General features: G+C 37.0%; 1 protein-coding gene across 1 annotated transcript in view; it reads right to left on the reverse strand.

Moving 5' to 3' along the window:
• Window positions 1–23,284, reverse strand: part of GRID2 (glutamate ionotropic receptor delta type subunit 2) — a 681,673-nt gene that overhangs the window by 245,418 nt on the left and 412,971 nt on the right. Inside the window, exon 4 of the mRNA XM_083862309.1 lies at window positions 22,159–22,364. Within this exon, the coding sequence (XP_083718435.1) occupies window positions 22,159–22,364 (206 nt within the window). The remainder of the gene's footprint in view (window positions 1–22,158; window positions 22,365–23,284) is intronic.

Genomic DNA, 23,284 nt, shown 5'->3' on the forward strand with positions numbered 1-23,284 from the left:
CATTATTATTATAGTTATTATTATATTGTATTTATAGTTATGTTTTAGCATCTTGAGAAGAAAATGCTTCAGAAGCATTTTTTTTTCTGAACATTACATTCCAAAAGAAACTTTCAAATTCTGGCTTTTCACTGCAGCTCATTAAAATTCAGAGGTCTCAAGAAATATCTCTTCTGATCAAGTCCTTTTTCTGCAAAAGTTGAAAATTTTGGCTTCTTTACATACACTTAAATGTGCAATGGAACTCTCAGATATTCTGAATGAGTAATTTATAATGCAGACAGCTGAACTTGCCTATTATTATTTGAGGAGTATCTTTTATCTCTCCAATCTCTGCCATCTCTTCTGCTGTTCAAACAGTGGAAGTTTGAACAGTAGAAGAGAACACTGTCCTTTTGACTTGAGAGTTGTTAACCCTTGGATTTCATACCTACATTACATGAATTTTCAAAGTGATTGTGTCATTAACACAATATATATGTATGATATATTTAAAAGAATTACATACACCAAATAGAACACATTAATATATTTAAGAGATACCTAAGGCATGTGTTATATTTTATGGGTATCAGAATATTGTACCACAAGACCAACATTTTTAAGAGTGTAGTTACAGCAATACCTAACTTGATCACTAGCCCACCTGCTGGGATTCCAAAATGTCTGCATCATACAAATTTCTCCTGAGGAAAAAATGTGGATTAAAAATCAAAGGGAATTTTATATGTTTAACCTCCCTATATGTCAGTGATAGATTTTCAGGCATCAATATAGATTTAATAACACTTTTAATGTTCAATATGCTTAAGAATTTAAACTGAATGTTGGCATGCATCTCAAGTCATTCTGCTCTCAGATTCTGAAAGCAGATGATTTAGTCCAATCTGTATGAATAGCTTAATGGTGTATTTCCATTTCATAACTTCAGGAGGCAACCATGGGTATCTAAATTTACATTCAAAGTTTAATTCCTTGCTGCATTGTAGACTAGCAGTTACCTTAAGGACTGATAACACTGATATTGGAAATCCCATTGCTCTCTGAGTCAAATATATACAGGAATATAGTTTTTCCTTTTTTGATTCTGAAATTAAAAGAATGACCTGTCTTGATTTTTCTATTGCCAAGTAAAAGCTTGTTGAATTAATTGTCTGACATTTTATAATAAGTCTTTTCTTACAGCTCGAAATATTTGCTAGACTTATTACAAATAATGTACATAAAATCATATGAATGAGACATGTGACAGAGGTCTTCATAATTTCCAACTGTGAAGAACAGATTCTTGTAAGAATCCCAAGCACTTTCTGGTAAATTTCCAATTTCAGTGGTAATTTGGTGCCTCATTCTCATAGATTCGTTAACTTTAATGTCGAATTTGAGTTTGAGTCTCCATGCTTTTGCTGTACAACTTAAACCAATCATAATATTTCTGACCTTCTCCCACAGGACACCTCTCAGAGCAGTAGATCTGATCTCAGATCAGGAATACACACTGCAGTACTTCTTTAAGTGCCATGTTTGACACTTAGCAAATTTTAATTATGTTGCTGAACAGTTATATGAAGGGCAAAGTACAATTATTAGAATGCCAATAAACTCATTTATGAACTAGTTCTAATCTATATTAATCAAAACAGAACCATTTTACATTTGCTTACTATTTATACTGTGTATGTTTGTATGTGATATTTCTAAACATAAGAAAGAAACAAGAGATGCAGGAACTTAATGACAAGCAATGAGCAATGTGCTTCAGCAAAGAAAACTGCAGGAATGTCTTTATGAAATACCACACACAGCCTGAGACCTGCCAGAGTAACCTCCTTCAGAAGTATTTCAAACAAACTTATGTGCAAGGCTCTCTCTGATATTATGCCAGACTCATTAAAAAAAAAAAAAAATCTCTGAAAAATTGAAAAGACATTTTCATTTAATTGTTCTCTGAATCCACTCTGAGGCAGCTAAAAAACAAAACTGGAAAGTCTCAGCTCCAGCCTAGAGATTATACGTGTCTAATACAAGATAATGGGCACAATTTACTGCTGTAATCGTGGGGTCTTTTTTACTAGTTCAATTAGAAAGACAAGGTAATTTGATACACTTCTGAGCTAACATATTTGAAACAATGGGAATGTCATGTTTGCTGCTTTTAAAATTAATTTCTCATTTTCTAAGTAGCTGTGTCACTTGCTCTTGCTCTCTTTTTACTCTTTTCCCCATCACATCTAAAGTCAGTTTCCATTATACAGCAAGAAAGCTGCTATGGCATCAATGCAAAACACTGGATTTCTTAGTTAAGATACCAATATTTGTGAAGTGCTTTGAAAATGTAAAAAGCCAAGGATATAGAAAGTGATTTTACTAAAAATAGTGAAAGGGCAAGGAATATTGCCAGTAGACAAAAATGTTTTCTTATTGTACATCCAGTTGTTTCAAAAGAGACAGACAGTGTGAAATCACTATGCAAAATGAAAACCTTTGTGCTTAGACCTGCATGGGTAACAAAACCATTTTTTTTTATTGTGCCACAGGACACAATAAACCAAACTCTCTCCAAGCATCTCTGAATAACCTCCTCAGCTTAAGGGCTCCCTGTGTCAGACACTAACAGGCACAATCTAGTGCCAGAAATAGCAGTCACCTCTGCAGTGTGAATGGGCATATGTTAACACAGCTTCAAGTTTGCAGTAGCAAAAGAACTGTGTGATCTCTTGTCAATGAACAGTGTGGGAGCATCTTTAGCAAAGTCAATTCATGGCCATGTCCTTGACAGAAATATTTTTTTGGTAAAGAGCCAGCCTATTTTGAAGCCACACATGCTACTTGAACTTCACGGGCTTACATTGTTCTCTCTCTTTTTTGGCATCACTAATATTTTTAATTGATATGTTAATTTCACAATGTGCTGTCCTACTTAAAAAGAAGAAACTGCTTTAACATTATCAAGACGGATATAATTTGAAAGCACTTAATTGTTACTGAAAACAAAGGCACATTCCCTGAAAATAATTCCATAATTACTGTTAAACTGTTTGACGATTATGTGTGCATATAAGAAAAAAAAAAAAAAAAAAGAAAATGGAAAATATTCTGCTGCACTAGTGGAAACTGCAGTGTGAGAGAAAATGATCCTCTTCTTTGGCATGTCATGTCCAGTGGTTTATGATACTGATGCCCACCTCTCCTCTCTCCCAGAGTCACTTCAGTATTTGAGATGGTCAGTCTACTGCAGCACTGCTGAAGTTTACAAGGATAAATGCTTGCCACATTTTGAGTGACACCTAAGGTTCTTCAACATCTTACTAATTCTGATTTTTTTCCCTACAGTCTTGCTATGACAGTTCCACCCTGTTCATTAAATGAAAACAGTATAGCAGGTTTAACAAACATGAAATAAATATATGTCTCAGAAATGTTTGATTTAAAGACTGTAATTAAATGATGCCCTAGCATTCCACACTACCAGAAACATTTGTTCTTGGTTAACCAAGGGAAAATATTTATTCATCTGTCACACAAACACAGTGTTCCTGACATTCTAAGAGAAACTAATTGCTATGGATAACTTGATCTTTAAAACTGAAAGATTTGTGGTTCCATCATTACCCAAACTGGAAATGTCAAATATAATTCCTCCAGGATGAAAGAGGAAAGAAACCACAACCTTAGAGCCAGAGAAACACTGCTGTTTCTTTAGAGGAATATACAAATATTGAAGGACCACCTATTTTTGGAGAATGTTAAAAGGAAGAGCACAAAAGGCTTATTTCTCTTTCCAGAGAATGTATTACACAGAAGGCCAGCTGTGGAGGTAATGTTGCACTAGATAAATCAAAATGTATGCAACTAACAACAGAAAAAAGCCAATGTGCTCAAACTGCAGAAAATTGGATGTTGTTACTTTTACCAAATACTTAGGAAACTCTCTATGATACCTGTGTTTATGAGGAACACCTAGGATTTAATCCCAACAAGTGTTTATGCACTTTTTTTTTTTTTTCGTTTCAGTAATCACAATGTATAGAAAGAAGATCTGGACAGTAATTTTTCACCTGAGTGACTATAGCTGTAAAACAGCACAAGCAATTAAATTAGAACATGCACACATTGAATAACAGTTTAAATCCAGATATGATGTTCTGATGAGTACAAATAGGGTAAACCCTGATTTAGACTGAATATTGAACTAAGTCTTAAAGTAGAGGTGTTTTATCCCTCCTATGCTTTTACAGTATCTAATACAAGTGAGCACTCAGGAGGACTAGTCCACAAACACTACATTTGAAATTCCTGAGGGAACAAAGTTGACAGTGTATGCTCTTGGAAGACAAGAAGATATGAGCAGGTCAGGTATCAGTGAAATAAGAGTCAATGAAATAAAACCTTAGTACATTACGAAGCATGGAAGTTGTGGATGTGGTCACTTGCGCTTACACATTCAGAGCTACTCAGCTCCTCTAGACATACTTTAAGTTACAAAATCTCTGAATGAATTAACTATGGGAACTGAAACCTCATTCTTCCTTCACAATGGTAAAATTATTTCAGCTGCTAGTTACATTGGAATTCCCTTGCATTTTAACTGTAATGGTATTTGTCATATTTTATGTCACCCAATACGTTTTTTGATTATTAAGTTTATTTATAAGAGTTTCAGTAATAATTTAGTTTGTGACTTTTACACCCATTTTAACAACTTGTTGTATTGACCAGTTAATACTAAAGCCAAATGAAATATTATTTCATGGCTTTATGACTTCAAGAAACACTCTTCATATTTCAAATTTTATTTGGGTATACAGATGCAGTAAAAAGGGCATTTCATTTATTGGAAGACTGTTAATGGAAAGAAAAATTCTAGCTATCCTACACGAAAAGTGGGGTTACAATCATAGAATCATATCACTAAAGCAAACATTTCACAACTAAGCAAACAGTTGAACAAGTGAAAGAGCTGGCATAGAGGTGCTACAACATGCAAGTTGGAACACAGAGGAAGGGGGAAGCAGGCAGGAAATTATGAGAGTGTGGGACCTCAGCACAAACAAATCCTTAACAGCACTGCAAATTCCACAAGGAAGTCCTATAGGCCAAAACCCACTGGGCACATGGATAAAGATGAGCAAGATCCTGCCTTCTGAAAGTTGGTATCTGAAGTGTAAAAACAAGACAGATCAGTTATGTAGGTAGACAGGCTGATAGGTGGACAAGTGAAAGAGGAACAAAGATGAAAGGGAATATTGGTCATCACAGCAGATAGTTGTCTCAGCGTAACAGCTGCCTGTACATTGTCAAGTTAATCACAGGAGAGGTGACAAAGGAGTTTGGAGGAAAGGTCAGAAGCAGAATAATGTTTAGGATAAGGTTTAGTGTGAATTAGTAACGTGCTCTTTCCACGTGCAAAGAAAAATCATGGAAGAAGCGAGATTGTTCAGAAGAAAACAGTGAACAATAATAGATGAGCAAAGCAAACAAGAGCTGACATCTGAACACCATTTAAGATTCAAAAAAAGCAACATTCAATAATTCAAAAAAGGCTCTGAGAAAAAGCAAAAGCTTTGTGTTCTACACCACTAAAGAGGCAGAGTCAAGAACAGGAAGAGCAACAAGTTAGAAAACAACCTTTTATCAGTATTTTGAATAGCTTCAAGCTGAGTGAGATTGCATTTATCAAGAGCAGAGAAAGAGATTTTTGCAATTGCAACACATGGTAGCCGTGCACCTTTTATTGAAAAAGTCTGCAACTGAAAGTTACTTCCTAAACAGAATCAACTATTTCAAAATGCTGGGCAGATGTGAAGATCCTGAGAGAAGAGAAAATTGAGCAATAAGGGATGGATGGGAATATAGCAGCTTGGCCAGAATAACTAAAAAAATAAAGGTTAAAACTTGCCTAAGTTTATGTGATCAGACACCAAACAAATGTTTAAAAGACAGGGAGCAAGTTTAAGCTGTACAAAAATCCAGAAAGACCAATCACCAGTCATTAGTACAGAGCAGATTCTGAATATATGTTCCCAAACATAATTTTCCAGACATTATAGACTTAGAGAAGACAGCAGAAAATAATTGCCCCTAAATGCAAATCACCAGCATCCCTACTGTGAGAGTCATCCATAGGATGAAAGCTTGGGTAAGAACTATTCAATTGATAAACTTGCCATAACAACCTCTCATAGACAAGCATTTACTGATGGTGATAAATTTTATTGACTGGTAACTATTGCCATCAAAATATTAATAAGAAAAGAACTTCCATCATAAATTATCCTGTAGGGAAGAGATTATGAGACTATATATTTATACCTTTATTACCATTAATAAACAGAGAACTTCAAAGGGAATTACCAGTATGGCAAAACGTAATACATATCATCAATATAGAGAGAATGAAACATTTTTGTGCAGAATGTCCACAAATGTGACAGAAGAATCAAATGAATCAATCTCATTGAACGGAAGATAACCACAATGGGTTGTGTCAAACAAATCCACCCTACAGCTTTTACCATGGATAAAAGCTCCTTGAAAAAATATACACCACTAGGAAAATCAGTCAAAAGTCGTACAAAAACAAACAGTAAAGTGCTTTTCTGGAAAAAAAACCCCATTAACTGGGTAAAAGTAGAAAAATGCTGTTGATTTTCACAAATATTCTTTGGTGTGAAAAATGCTCTTGTGAAAAAGATCTCATGTCCTATTTGTCCTTAATTCATCATGTGTCTTCTGCATTAGAGTAAACTATCACCACTAAGTGCTGCATTTTCTGAAAATCTGGTGTTTTTGTATATCACAATGTTAAACCAAAATTGAAAAACCCATCAGGACAAGAAGTGAAACCCTTGAGCAAGAAAAGGTGCCAGATTAACCAAACTGCAGAATGAGCTTAAATCAGCATGGAAAAGGAAAAGCAGACTGCAATGGAAATACAACTATGAGTTGGGAGGAGGTTTTGGGGTTCTGCATCTTGATTTGGGGAACATGAAAACAAACATCAAATTTTAGAGGTGGAACAAAGAAAACCAAAGATTTTAAAACAAACAGAAGTTAAAAGTTCCAGATTAGAATTACTGACTGCAGTAGGTGTGACTGCCTCAAGCAAGCAAGAAATGTGCACAGAAGCCAAAGAGCTCATCATATTCAAAACCTAAGCACAGTCAAAGTCAGAATCACTGAACTAGATACAAAATTTTAATAAATAAACTAAACTAAAATGAAGGAGAAAGGGCATTGTAAGCCATCAAAGCATTAACTCCTGGCAAGGTTAAAAAACCTCCAACTACAAATGCAACTTTGTGTGAACACCAAATCATCTTAAAAATTATGAGAATCTGACTCAGCCACCCCACGAAAACCATTATGTCCTTACGAAAAACATTTTTGTCAGATACAAAGTAAGTGGGAGCTGCATGTAGATTTTCTCTCTGACAGTATGTGATGACCCCCACAGAGAGAGTGAGCTGCTGCCTAGGGTCCCTGTGAGCACCAGCAATGTGTGGAGAGAAGGCAACAATGTGCAGAAAGGGATCTATCCAAAACATCAGGGAATCCTGCAGTAATCACTTAAGACTGAGAGTCTTCAAACGATGCCACTGTTAAGAGATGAAGACAAATAAACTGCCTAGAGCTTTACAAACTCTGTAGTCCTAAGAGGGTAAAAAAATCTTTAAAAGGAACGAGACCACAGCCAGAGCATATGTATATTCTCATGGCAATCTAACAAAGGCAACAAGGCAAGAAGGATGAAATGATACACCCAATTTTAAGTAAAAACTCATATGCAGGTTATCTTGAGAATCTGCTTAATGGAAGATTTACCAGGCAAAATATGAAAGGAATTTCATAAAATATCATGGTAAAAGGAAAGATCAGTACACTCCACTTACCTTAAAAAAAGGTAAATATATACAGAAGAGCAGACAAAAGAATAAAGTGCTCTTAAGTGGAAACTCTATGAGTTGTATGGAAGTACAAACTACATCAAGTGTTGAGAATGCAAGCAAACTGTGGAAATACATTTATTTTGAATCTTTTCACGTTCTTTGATCCTCAACAATCATTCCTTGGAATTCATTGACTCTTTCCACTTTCTCAATTCTTTCTGCATCAGAGTAGCTCAATCAGAAAAGCAGCATTTTTCATCAAGTTATATTACTTGTAATTCCTGTGAGGGGATGCACATTTATACCAGGATAAAAAATTGTATTTCTCACCCTACACTACATATTGGTATTTTTCAACTCAACAAATTTAATTCTGTCGAATTTATTTCACAATCCAAACAAAGTATTTGTCAGAACTGAAAGCAGCTCCAGTGCTTTCTCCTAGGGGAATTCTAGGTCTCTATTCCTCTTATCCCAAGTGAATGCATTGTGCCCTTGAGATATAACCCTTTTCCCTACTTTTTATAACATACATTAGAAGTATCAAAAACCTAGAGAATGTACACCTTTTTAGTATTGTACAAACAAAACAAAACATTCCTTGAGCAAACAGTAACAGTTATACCTCTGGGAAAGTCATTGCACTGATAGACAATATACTGTAAAGCCTCTGATTTAGCTTCTTGATATAACCAGGACAGTGAACAGACATGGCAATATGAGATTAAATTCCAATTTTAAATAAATGAAATCACTTAATTCCATATTTTCTCAATACTGTTTTCTGAAAATAAATACCAATAAATCTTCATCTTCATAAGCAATGGCAAAGCTAGGGAATACATTCTGAGGGGTTGTGTCTTTTCACACACTTCAGGTGTGATCAGACAGCTGTGATGGGGAAGTGGCAGTACATTATGAGTTCTCTCACCCTGTTCTGCCTCCTCTCTTGTTCAATGTGCACTTAAGCCTGCATGAGTCTATCAGTCAGCTTGAGGACAGCACTCAACTCTCTGTGTCCTCTTTGAACACTGGTTTGACAGTCTGCCTGGATTCACTGTTGCAAGCCTCATTAGGATCCTCAGTAATGGCAGGCTGGAAGCCACTTTCTAAACAAGATTAAAATGAAGACTGATTAAATGTACAATGAAAAAGTACTTTCAGTTCAAACTTAGCAGTTGGCAGTATGGATACCTAAATGCCTTACGAGCAAAGACAGTGATGTTCTTTCTGTGCTGGAAGACCCACGACTGCAATACAACAGGCTGAAATGTAAAGAGCTTGGCTTGGAAGTAAATTTGAAAGCTAGTCAGGAGAAAAGCAGAATGAAAAGAAAGGTCACATAACTCTGCAGAGGATGTAGATGTTTGAAAATCTGGTTTTATTCCAACTTGGAATGAAGTGCAAGGGCTTTGTAATTCTATGAAATATGTTTCGGAGTCCAGGCCCTCAGGTAATCTGCCTGCCTATCTCAGAAGCACAGACCATAAGAAAATGGAAAAGTTTTGATGGAAAAAACCTCTTAGCTGGCTTCTATCAGGATCTGATACCTTTAAGTCAACGAAGTTTTACCAACATTTAAGTAATTTACAGAATTGAAACCACAGTCTTTATTCTTTACATACCGATTCCAACAGCATCATACCTACAAGTTTCTGTCCTACAAGAATGATTTCAGCTTACACATGTATTATATAAATATATGTGAAACAGTATATAATTAAAGTATGGTTTTATTATATAACAATAAATTCCCCCCCACCCAAAATTAAGGCAGAATGTTACAAAAAAAAAAAAAAAAAATCAAGGAAGCATAAATCAGATTCACACTTATATCACTACTGTGAGGGTGAACCAAAGAATTAACAGGGGATATGAAATAGGTATTCTGTAGACCCAACAGCCACTCTCTCCTGAGAGAGGAAAATTTCCATACAACATACATCTCCAGGAAATTAAAATGTTTTAAGGAAATTGCACATGAAAAGCTTTAATTTCTCAAAGCATCTAAAAATGTCAAGCATGTTATTTCTGCTGGTCTCTGTATAAATTAGAGTTTGTGGGAAGGTGCTTTCATCGTTGCTTAATTGAATCTAGAGAAAACTTGAATCATCCACTTCCCTTTTTCATTCCTCTGCTTTCCCCCCAGCACACCTCACTTCTTGCAAATGCAAAAATGGTGAATAACATATGCAATAAACTATGGAAATTTTTCTGCTTTAAGTCCCATTCAGAAACGTCCAGTCCCATGATGAGAATCAGTTTACTGCCCAAAGCTAAGGCACTGCCTCAAGGCCTGTCTCCAGCTATCTGAGGATGGGTCAAAAGGAGCCTTTGCTCTAGGTGCCTTTATAATTAAATGAATGTCTTCTGCAAAGCACTCTCTAAGGCAACTTCGTTTACTGGATTCCTAAAGCAGGTTGACAAAAATCTGTCTGTTCATTTAATCTCCTCTGAATTTGTGTCCATCTAACTCCTACGTAATACTGGCTCAGAAGCCAGATAAAGAACAAGAGACCAAACAAAACAGATTACTTTCATCTTTTAACACAGCAGGTCAATAATATGATCTTCTAATTTCCTTTTCCTCCTCTAGTGTTCGTGTATAGCAACTATTTCTTAAATTAATTTGTGCTGACAGTATAAACTCCTACTGCTCCTTGTTGAACATGACAAAGAATTTCTTTACTGTGACTGTGGCTGAACCCTGGAATAGGTTTCCTGGAGAGGTTGTGGAGTCTACCTCTCTGCAGATGGTCAAAAGCCATCTGGATACAACCCTGAATAATGTGTCTAATGGACTCTGATTAACCGGGGAGGTTGGGCTAGATAACAACTAGTGGCCCCTTCCAACCTGATCCATTCTGTTATTCTTTATTTGGGCTGAAAAGCTAAGCTGGAAGATAAGCTGTGACTTTCTCATGCTGTAAATCACAACTTCTGTAAGATCAAAATATTTATCTATCTAAAAACAAATGTTGATTCCCTTCCTCAGCAATTCATAGAATGGTTTGGGTTGAAAGGGACTTTAAAGACCATCTAGTTCCAACTCCCCTACCATGGCAGAGATACCTGTCACTAGACCAAGCTGCTCAGAGCTCTGTGCAGCCTGGCTTTGAACACTTCCAAGGACAGCTGGATGTGTGGCCCATCTTGGGGTGTGAATGCACATGGCTGGGTCATGTCCAATCTCTCATCCTTCAGCACCCCCAAATCCTTCTCAGCACAACTGCCTAGTCACTTGTAAGAAGAGAAAAAATAAGCAAAGCTCCCAAGGAAGCACAGGGCTCTTATTTAAAGAGAGGGCCCTTGCTGGGGATGACACAGGAAACCAGTAGAAAACATGTTTTTACAAACTCAGAGTGATACATTTTACACCTATTTTCACAATCAGCAGAAGCAGCTGTTACTTTTATTTATGGAAATTTTGAAATGAATTGCAGCACTATTTAATATGCCATTTGAAATAAGAACACCCAGTACAAAAAAACCACCCCAAATCTTTAAAAATTATTTATAAATAAACTAAATAGCAGAAATCCTAACTAGGGGAAAAATTATGTGGGGAGGTGAGAAACTTAAAATGTATAAATCCAAAATTAGCTCTTGACATCAGCAGTCCCCAACTCCTGTTGAAACTCTGTAGAAACCATAAAATCAGCTACAGTTGGCTAAGTGCTTCCAAAATAGAATAAATTATCTTAAAACAGTCTTCAAAAATATTATTGCTGATTATGAAGTGTCTACAAAAGCAACCTGAATCAGGTACCCATCATTGTAGCCATTGTTTCTAATGATGGACTAGGCGTTTTTATTAATGTCATGTTAATCTATTTACAGATAATTATCCAGTCTGGTTGACCAAATGTTAAAGGAAAGAATTTCTTTTGACACAAGGGTTACAAGTATATGTGGCAAAAGCATCACAGCACAATAAAACTACCACACACAAACTGAAAAAAGGAGAAAAATATGGGAGACCTTTCTCAGCAAAATTTCACAAGAAAACTCCTAGCAAACTCTGTGAAAGGAGTGATAGGGTATAAACTTCAACCTTTACTTCAGACATACTAATGAGAGCATCTTCGGTGTTACAGGAAACAGTATTAGAATAGAAGAAATAATTGCTAGTAATTTTCATTTCAGTTTAACTGAAGCACAAAACAAATTATATAATTGTGAGAAAATTAATTGTGTTTTGGGGTTAGAGACATTCAACACTGAATTTTCATAGTAGCTAGGAAATCAGTTATATTTTCTGGAAACCAAGGTAAACTAATGCACTGACTATTTTCTGGTGAGAAGGAAGGAGGCAGAACAGTTCTGCCAATCAGGCAACATCGCTTTGGAGAAAGAATTGGCTTGGAAATAGTTTTGTCAGATCTTATCTCCACTATAAGCTAATCTTCTCTAGCTGTCATTTTATTTCAAAGAGACACTCATCCCATGTCAGTCAATTGCATATTAGTTTTGCAGATGTTCAGAGTGGGCTTTTTATAACACCTAAGAGAATCAGCCACCCTCAGTTATGTAGAAAATACACACTTTAATACACTGTCTCTACCAATGTGTATGTAATAGCTTTGTTGCATTAATGTGCTTGCTCGCTTTCTTTCTTTTTTAATTTATTTACTCTGTTTGGCTGGTTGAAGCAATTTCCACTCCTTGGGAAGACATTTGTCTCTCAAGAGGAATGCAACAGAGATGTTTATAGTGAGGCTATAAAAGCAGGGAGGAAGGATAAGCAGTAACCAAGACTATCACATCCAATTAAAATCGCTGGGATGACAACAGGAGAATATAATTAAGTATGATAGCAATTTAAAAAAGCAGAACAAAGAATAGCCCACATAAATTGAAGAAGAAAGGAATTATTACATCTTTGAAGATCATGGGAGGTCAGCCCCTCAGTTATTTGTTTTAGTCCAGAAACAGCATACCCAGCAAGATCCCAGGGAAGAGGATGTCAATTACTGAGTCTTTGAAAGCCATGTAGAGAAATAGAAAGCAATTATAGGAAAGCATAACCAAACAATTGTTTGCACAACAGCAAATATTATGAGATTCTCATAAAGTACATAATACATCATCTATTCAGTACTTAACCACTAAAGCTCCCCTTCTTTTTTCTCAATCACACTGGCAGTTTAACTATTGCTTTCAATAAAAAATACTGGTCAGAGCTTACATGCAGTGTGGGGTTTCTTTCTAATTTTATTATATCCCAAGATAAAAAAAAAAAAAAACAAAAAAAAAACAAAAAAAAAAAAAAAAAAAAAAAAAACAAAAAAAAAACAAAAAAAAACATAACTACATGAATTCTGATAGTGTAAATACTTGTACTGACAACACGATACACATTGATTATAGTCATATTGTCCAGCACACACCTCTATAACATATGTGACTATGTTTTATCAACTAAATAGGTTTTGTTTTTTATAATAAAAATAATAGTCTACAACCTTTGTTGCTGTCACTAGAGAGGTAGACCTGGTACATATCTCACAATTGTGCTACAGTGTGACACAGTATAGAAACCAGCAGCATGTGGATATCTATCTGTAATATGGGCCACATCACTAAACACCATACAGCCAGAATGAAGAAAATAATGAACAAATTAAAATGCAGTAAGATAAGCTGTAACTTTCTTATGTGTAAATCACACAAGTGCTAGGGCACATACTGGCTTTGCATGCACACTTCAGTGAGTGTCTCTTAAACCACCAACATTGAGGGTGTAAAAGCCTAGAGAACATTGGTACAATTCACAAGGTATATTGGTATCACTAGACTCGTAACATCAGTCAGGCTTTTGCCCAACTTTCACATGTGAGGCATGGCTGATTGAAAGATAAATATATCCATATGCTGCTTCTCTGCAGCTGCTGTTATCAGCAACCTTAATACAAAAAAAACCCCTTCACAGCCAACACAAATGTGCCAGCTGAGCTCCAGGCTACTGATACTGATCCTTACCTTTTAGTAACACAAAGGCACAGCAGCCTTAGTTCTATACTTCATAGCAGTAAAGGACCTGCAGACAGCCCCCAAATCCTGTTCTTCTAAGTGTAGACCCTCTGGCCTGGGATAGATTTCCCAAAATGCTTTTGCTTCATTTTAGATACCAAAATAAATGACCTTGGCTACAGAGAGCACTGCATTCTGTCCAGGGAACACCGACGTTTGCATTGCAAAACTCAATTTTACTATGCCTGAAAACACACAAGCAGAAAGGACTGCTTCCAGGTTGCAGTTTCAGTAATGATGCCAATGATACAAATCCTTTTGAAGCTGACTTATTTTACCACTGAGACTTGTCTTTTTCATTGTTTTGTAACTAAAATGTTTTATCCTTGAACTTTCACCTTATGGTAAGCAAGTGCATATAAAATCCAAGCCAACATCACTCAATTCATAGTAAAAAACCCCAGTCATTTTCTCATCCAGGCATTCAGCCATCAGCTGGATGGCCTATATTCAAGGATGCAAGAGCATAAAAAGGCAACGAATTGGACTACACGATAAACCAAGAATTTTCTCAGATTTTCACTGAAAAGTAAATTCTAAAATCCTCCAAGACCCCTTCTTGCAGTTTAAAAAAAGCTCAGGGAGACCACTTAAAGCATGGTTCAAGTGTTACCACATTCTGAACATATTTTCTGAACATCTCTTTACTAGAGACTTGGAAGATCCTACCAAAAAAAAAAAATAAAATTCTTTAAGCCTGTATTTCAATTTGCAGCTATGAATTCTATGCTTAATACTGGAGAAAGAAGAAGAAAAAAAGATACATTTTTCAACATTTTAATTAACAACAACAACAAATTACAGTGGAGGACACTGGAATGGCATTTATTCCACCACAAACAATGGCATAGAGAATGGACTCAAAAAAGGCAAATATGCTCTCCAGGAGTCTAAAAACTCAAACATGAAGGTAAGAAAGATTACCTCAAAGATGAGCACTCAGCTTACTTATAACAAAAATAAAGGAGCAAACAGTCACTGACTGAAAAATCTGATTTTGGCCTCTGAAGACCATCACTCCTGGATAAAATCCAATCAACATACACATTTGTGATAAAATTATAGGAAAAGGAGATAAAAATAGCAGTAGGTTTTTATGCCTGTTGCCGATCCCTCACTTTCATCACTGCCCTCTAAAAGAGAACTGTCTGAACAAGTCTTGCCTTCAGAGACTTCAGACTTGTGTTTTATGTAAATAGGATTGTTTAAAAATTCCCAGAGATCATGAATAAACTTTGACAAAGACAATACTGAAAATCTCTGAAGCAAATTATGCTGCATTTCTGATGCATCAAAAGCATCATGCATCAATAAATGTGATAAAGAATTACTCTTTTCATTACTTTATGGGAAAATACCAACCAGCTACTACATTCAGCAAGGCAGAGAAAATTGTGATGTACTTATACACGTGACAAACCATCAAGTCACTCCTCAGCCTAACTGGAAATCCAACAGGCTTCCCATGAGACCTGGGTATTTTTCTAGTTCATCATTGGATCAGTTCAATTGCCAAATTCAACTGAGCAAATCCTTGCTCATCCAATCTCTGTTTTACTTTGACAAGAAGAAATTGTTTGGGTAGTAGAGTTAATTTGAAAACATAAAACTCTGTGTGGGTTTTAGGTGGCAGATGAATATGCCTTTATGGTTGCAGAAAATGTTTTCATGCACACAAAGGAATGTTATTTTTTAGCTCATATACACTGTACACAGTTATGCAGACACACACATAGCAGAAAAAGAAAATCCAGCTTCCCTAAATCCAGATCTGATGCCTGCTCCTGAACATATTTAGGACTGGCAGGCTGTGGTACACACACCAAGGCAAACCAACCTTTTTGGATTTCAGGAAAGATTTTAATGCTGTCTCTCATAGGATCTTTCTGCACAAAATGTTCAGCACTCAGCTGGATAAATATCATGTGTTGAGTGAACAACTGGCCCCCAGGTCAGACACAACAGGTCACAGTGACTGGGGTGACATCAGACTGGTGACCTGTCACTAGTGAGGTTCCCAGGGCTCTTCAACATCTTCACGAATTACTTGGATGCAGCACTGGAAAGGATACTAGCTAAGTTCACAGACAATACAAACCTGTCAGGAGCTGTTGGCTCCCTCAAAAGCAGGGAGGCCTTGCAGAGAGACCTCAACGAATCAGAGGACTGGGAAATCACCAATGTGAAGCTTAACCAGGGAAAGTGCCAGATTCTGCACCTGAGATGGGACAACCCTGGATGTAGCACAGACTGGGGAGTGAGATGCTGGAAGGCAGCACTGTGGAAAGGGACCTGGGAGTTCTGGTCCATGGCAAGTTGAACATGGGTCAGCAGTGCCCTGGCAGCCAGGAGGGCCACCCATGTCCTGGGGGACATCAGGGACAGCATCACCAGCTGGGCAAGAGAGAAATACAACATATTAAGCTATTAGAGAGTATCCAAAGGTGGGCTGTGAAGACCATGAAGGGCATTGAGGAGAGACTGAGGTGACTTGGTCTGTTCAGTCTGGGGAAGGGGACACTGAGGGGACACCTCATTGCAGTTACAACTTCCTCACAAGGGGAAGAGGAGGGGCAGGCACTGATCTTGTTTCTGTGGTCAGCAGTGACAGGGCCCAAGCGAAGGATATGGCCTGAAGTTGTGTCAGGGGAAGTTTAGGTTGGATATCAGGAAAAGGTTCTTCACCCAGAGGGTGGTTGGGCACTGAAATGGGATCCCCAGGGAAGTGATCACACCACCAGCCTGACAGATCAAGAAGCATTTAGACAACATGCTTGGGCACATGGTGTGACTCAGTGTGTCCCATGCAGGACCAGAAGCTGGACTTGATGATCCTTGTGGGTCCCTTCAAACTCAGCAGATTATGTGAATTATGTGAACTTAATATTTGTCTGGAGTCTTCTGCCTCTCCCTGCCATGTGTCTTTTCTGTCCATACCTGAACAAAAATCATTGCCATCTGCTCCCAAATGAAACATCTCAGTTTTTACTGTAGGTTTCAGCGGAAGTGGCACATGGGCAGATAATTTTTTGTCCTAGTCTTTTTTAGGATAGATGTAAAATAAAAAGAGCAAATCATCACAAAATAAGATTGAAAAAGGAAAAAAAGAAAAAAAAAAAAAAGAAAAAAAAAAATACTAAGTTGCCATGAACTTTGGACACACAAAGGCTGAATCAACCTTTTGGAAAAGTTGAACAAATTTTCCTAATTCTCTGTAAATAAGTTGCTTTAAGAAATAAGCCTGGTTAGAGCACTATGTAACAATTAAGCAAAACCCTATCTTTAGATCTAAACTATTCACAATTTGCTTCATGATTAGATCTATCACCTGGTAAAACAATAACTATGTCACTACATGAAAAAGCCCTGTATTTTTTCAAAGAATTACATTTAAAATTAACTGTTATTCTCAATAGAGAAAAAACAATCAAATATAATAAAAATCAGGACATTTGCTATCAGGAATAATCTCATTTCACAAAATAAATGTTACTACTCATTCTATTCACAGTAACAACGAGTAAAAGCATGTCGAAAGTTCAATTACGTAAGGCAATTTAAATTACATTTGCTCCTTAAACACTCTTTCCTTTTTTTTTTTTTCACTTGGCCACAACATGGAAAGAACTCTTCAGTACTTAATTTGTAGGCTTCATTCTATTTTCCCTGTATATTTTACCATTTCATTTATAAGGAGTTCTTTTATTCATGAAAGTCGCATGTAGCTTCTTTTCATACAAGGTAATCTTATTTTAGTACTGTCCCACATTAGCCTGGGATAGAAAAAAGGAAATTAATTTTCAAAATCAACACTAGTAGATTATACTAATACTGAAAGCTACATGATTTTAATTTTCTTTGAAAATAAATATAGAAAAATAAAACAGCACCTATAGAAGTTAGTGTAATAAACATAATACATACACACAGGCCAACATACAGTACTTATTTGCTGCAACTCTCAGATTTGGCAGCAGCTAGTTTTGTTGAATACAACTTTTCAATAATTATAACCCAGTTCTGTCATGCAGAGGAGTTTAACTTTTAATAGATGTTTAACAGTAAACATTTCCAGTATGTCCAGCATGCTTGAAATCCAGACATGGGGGTTCTGTTACTTCAAGTTTGTTGCAGAGTGGAACCTTTGGAATAATAAATACCAAATATTTTCATTTACACAAACCACACGGTGTAGAGTGAGTTGAAGAGTAGTGCTCTCCAACCTGGGAAGTGTCAATTCTCACTGCATCAATGGCTTGAGGTTGTCAAGCCTCAAAGAGCTTTGTTGGCTTATACACGTTACCAACGCTCTGAAAATTTTGCTAGATAAACTGCTGAATTTTGCTGGCACAGCTAAAAAGTGTGCTCACCTCTCTTTCTAAGAGGCCACTAACCCCTGCAAAAGCATGAGAGGGGAGCTTGCAAGGAACAGGAAGGTACAATCATATCTGCTGAAGTTGCTGGGCTGGTAATCCCTCCTTTGAGGGGGGGCTGAAGGCAGCAGTGTCTTCTGCACCTACACTAAGGCCTTCCAGAACTTCCTTGTCAAAACTCCAGCAAGATCCCTGTTTGATGGTAGGGCTCTTTCACATGTGGCTTACTGGATTTTCAATGTGTCCAGTTTTTCTCTATACAGTAAATTAATGAATTAGCTGCATTGTCCCCCACTTTGTAGTCCTGTTATCAGCTCCTGGAGTCGTGACACAGAAGAACACATTCACATTTCTGCACTCAGGTGATAAGGTAGCTTCCTTCGCTAAACAGAAAATACCTGAAAGCAGAGATGCATTGACAGTGTTTTGGCCCAGTGGTGGACATCTGGCTTGTGTCCTAAAGTATTGCTTCCCAAAATCTTGCTTCTCAAACTTGCTTTGTTATCCCCACTACCTCTGTTGCCACCTAACTTTCCCGGCCTCATCCTGCTCCTACGCAGACTTGTCACACTTGACTTTTGAAGACTCTGATTTTTTTGTCATACTGAGCTGGCAAGGATGCCTCATTTAAGGACATCTTATGTGAGGTTTTATTCCCTTAAATGGCTTTTCCTGTTCATCCAAATATTAATTCCAAATCAGAAGAACATGTGCAAAAAAAACCCCACGCCAAAATATAAAGCAAAACAGTGACACACAGTTCACATCCATCACCAGTGCTATCAGATAGCATAGCAAATTTTGTGCAAGACAAAAGTAGGATATTTAGTAATCACAAAAGTTTCAGAGGGAATATTTTGCTTCTCTTGTGGGACCTGGGCAAATCTTTGAGAGTAGAGAAGAATTGCACCACGAAAAAAACCCAAAAACCTGAACAAGCCACTAGTATATCCCTGGCACACTATTTTCCCAGATGCTGCCATAAAATCATCTGTGGAGAGGTGCCAGTCTCTGCTAGCTCCGTATCTCTGCACTCCTTAACCCCAGTAAATTTCACTCTTTCAGAAGAATTTTTTTCCTTCTGCTCCTCCATCTCCATCTCAAAGCAACAAAGGACATTTGGGAATATGGCTGGCCCCTCCTTCTCACTTTATATTAATCCATTAGCCAGTAAGGAGAAATGCTGTGAGACTTGCTCCCAAAGCTTCCTGCTTTTCCATGCTGTATGGAGGGAAAATTAACACATAGTGTTTAAAGAGAAGGTAGGTTTTCATTTCCACAGCCAGAGAAGTGTATTTACTTCTTAATCTCCATTTTATTAAGTGTACAAGTACAGATCTCATCTCTGCAAGCTCTAGAGAGAGAAGAGGTGGAGAGAAAGAAGTGCCTAACATAAAAAAGCAATACTGCTTTAACAGAAGATAAAAAAAGAAGAAAAAGATTTCAAACACAGAATTTCAAAGAGTCTGAACAAAGATAAATTCTACACAAGCAAACTCCAGTTTACAGACTGCTTATTTACACAGGCCAGTGTCTGACTATTTACCCTGGAATAGTTGTTACTTGCATAGTAATCAAGACCACGCTTACTACAGCTGTTGCAGAGTGAATGAACCCTCTTCTCAGCTAAACAATGACAGGGTTCAGCCAGAGCAGTCATCTAAGAAGGGACCAAGCAGCAGAGATTATGTGAGGTCTGGGGAGAGAAGCGGACAGCTGAATCCAGTGAGGCAGCCAAAAGCTTCTACTGGGCAGAAAAAAACCCAAGGGCTTTTCTGCATATGCATTTTTTTCATACTGTTTTTATGTTTGCATGCTAAATCCACTAGATTACACTGGACTTCCCAGCTAAACTGATCAAGCACAAGGCACAGGCTTTGGAATCAGCATGACCATTAAACAGTTTAGGAGTATCTTTGCCCACTAACACTCCATAGGGCTTTATAATTTCTTTGTCCCTACAGTACAGCTGCTGATTTGACTCAAAATAACAGTTTTTAATATCCATTGGAAAAGCAACACCTGCAAACTTCTTCTTGGGCAAAGACTTTGTGTTGGAGCTCACTTGTTTAGTTCATTTCCTGTCACCAAACAAATAAGCAATGGCAATAAACACATTTCTATCTGTGTAACTCTTCCTATTAAGAGGCTCCTGCTGTCAGTTTAGCAGTCACATATCATACCCCAAGTGAATGCTGCTATCCTGGCAAAAACCTACAATACTGAGCTGATGTAAGAGTCTCTTTGAACCACAGTAGCAGAAGAAGATAATGACCTTCCCTGGTAGACTTACAGACTTCAGAAACAGAGAAACACTGGGAGTCTGTTGTTTTTCAGGAACTTTTTGGTGTTTAGTAAAGGAATTTTTTTTTTGAGGGAGAGGGATTGAGGATTTGGTTTAGTTATTTTTTTACTGGCCTTTGATTTTTGGAGTCTTGAGTGGCCAGTGCCAAAGAAAGAACTCTAAAGTAAATTTTTTACTTTCTTGGCAACACGTAATGATCACTTCAAAACATGACAACAACCTTGTTACTATGCCCAAGTGTGTAAAAATAAACAATAAAACGTATCTTTTTTTAAAAACAGTGTTTCTCTCTAAGAACAATGCAGGAGTTATGTTTTGCTGAGTTATAGTAGCTAGAGCCCCCAGCCATGCTTCTTTCAAGTTGAATGTGAAATATCTCATAATGCCTCTTACCAAAAAATAAAATGCTTGTGACTTGGGTGATGAAAGCACTGCAGAACAATCTAAATATTCCCACAAATTATTCAAACCTTATGAACCACTACACTCATTTAGATAGAGCAGCAGACTCTCATTACTCAGAATTAGCAAACTTCAAGTGTGTAACAAGGACAGCGACACACCCAGCCAAAACAAACCAAGGGCAAACAAAATTCTGAAAAAGAAACCAAGAAACTCAACTTCTAGCTAATGTTCCTAAAAGGCATTCACTTGATACTGGATATGCAGTAGTTTTTATGCAGAAGCAGGTTTTAAGCTTGAATTTGTCAAGACAAAGGTAATAGCGAAGTATAGAAGGAAAGTAATGCAAGTTAGATCCAAAGAGAAATTATTGAAGAGAGAAAGTGTATTTCTCTGAAACAGAGATTTTTAAGCCTTGGTTGATGACGAATATACATGCATGCAAAATCACATTTGAAACAGCACAGCCATGTAAAAAGAACCATGCCACTCATTTAAAAAGATTGTAAAACTCAAATAGTCAAATGTAATGTGCAGGTCTTCTGTCTCTAAATCCCTAAGAACCTTTTAAAAATCTAGCCAACACTGCTTGAAAACATTACTTCAGTCTATCATCTCAAATTCTTTATGCAAATCAAATTTTTTCATATATTCCATTACCTTACTACTACTCAGTGGCAGATAAGAGAACATTATCGACATCATTTTATGTAAAAAAGTAAAATTTCAATTAGGTAAACACATTTTATCCACAAATACATAGTATATATATTTCTCTAAATAATAATAATAGAAGTTTCAGTTGTAAATATTTCAGTAGTGGGGGTCACAACGGCAATACAGCACCTTTGAGCTTCAAACAGAAGCCTGAGGGATAATCCTTTTGCATATTTCCTAAATGCTTTTGCTCATGTGTGATGTGGTTTTACTTGTTCTCTCTCTAAATGTACATACACATTTAAGAACATGAATAAACACCTTTGCATGCTGATCTTTGAATAGAGAATATTTAAACTTTTACTTGGGGGGGCTTATCTGTTTTTTTTTTATTATTACTGTTATGAAGTGAAAGAAACTCAACCTTTTGACAGACCACCGTGGTCTTGGTCAGCAAAACAAGAAGATAACCTCTTTTAACGTATGTTAAAACACATACCTCTGTCAGGAATGATTTGGCTGTGGAAGGGTTCATTATGAGGATGGCCCGTCTCAGGGTGTCCCGGTAGCGGTTCAGTTCTTCTATCCTCAGAGTGGCAAAGAGCCCTGTGATCATTTTATTGATGTTGTTTTCTACTTTCTGTAAGGCTACATCCATTCCCTGTTGGGATACTTTGTCCAGAAATTCTTGTATTCCGCGGATATCTAGAAAAATCAGAAGGCGAACAAGATGTTAATTGGTAACTGAGAAAAAAGACACAAGCAACTGTTCGATTTATCTGACAGAAACATTTTGTCAGGTAGATCCCTACAGGCTTACCCTTAATATTCATGGAATATTCATGGGAATACTCCCTTAAAATTCCCTACAGGCTTTCCCTTAATATTCATAGCTCTTCCTGAGCTATGCTCACTTAAACTACTAAAACAGGAGAAAGAATGGCCACACAACAACTACTGTCCAAAGCAGACATTAGAAAAAAAAAAATCTACAAACACTTCTAGCAATTTTCCTAATCTGGCCATTCAACAATCACACTTCATCCTAATCTTTCTTAAACCATTTTCCCACTAAAATCCATATAGAGCAGTAAGGCCATGGTGACCATCACACACAATTCTTCCTTCAAGCAAGGGTTGTCAGAGGGCAGCTGAGGAGGAGAAAGGCAGGAAGCAGATGGTTTTCTTTTGTGAAACTCAAAACCATGTTATCCATGCTATGTAGCTTGATGTATCTAAGTGAAGCGGGGGCTGTCCACTCATCAAAAAGTCTTTGTTCTAAATTTCACAACTATTTATTTGCTTCAAAAACAAAACAAACACCAGGTGTACAGTTGTTGCAATGATACTGCCTGCGATGATCTGATACCACTGGCTGAGTTTAGTAAATTTTCCCCAGCAAACTGCTCCTGTAGAGCTTTTTGGCTCACTCTGGGTAAATCCTTCTTTAAGAATGACTTAGAAAGGAAGACTTGATCAGCAAAATGTTGACTGAGTTTACTACCTGGCTTGTAATATACTTATAGTCTACCAAACTGAAATGTCTGGGTACCCTTCACATTGTTACACTGCCTCTAGCTGGCTCAAGCCTTTGGAAGGGCTTTTTCCAGTACTGAATTCCACAA

This window comes from Zosterops lateralis, assembly GCF_965231275.1.
Source record: "Zosterops lateralis genome assembly, chromosome: 5".
Lineage (NCBI taxonomy): Eukaryota > Metazoa > Chordata > Aves > Passeriformes > Zosteropidae > Zosterops > Zosterops lateralis.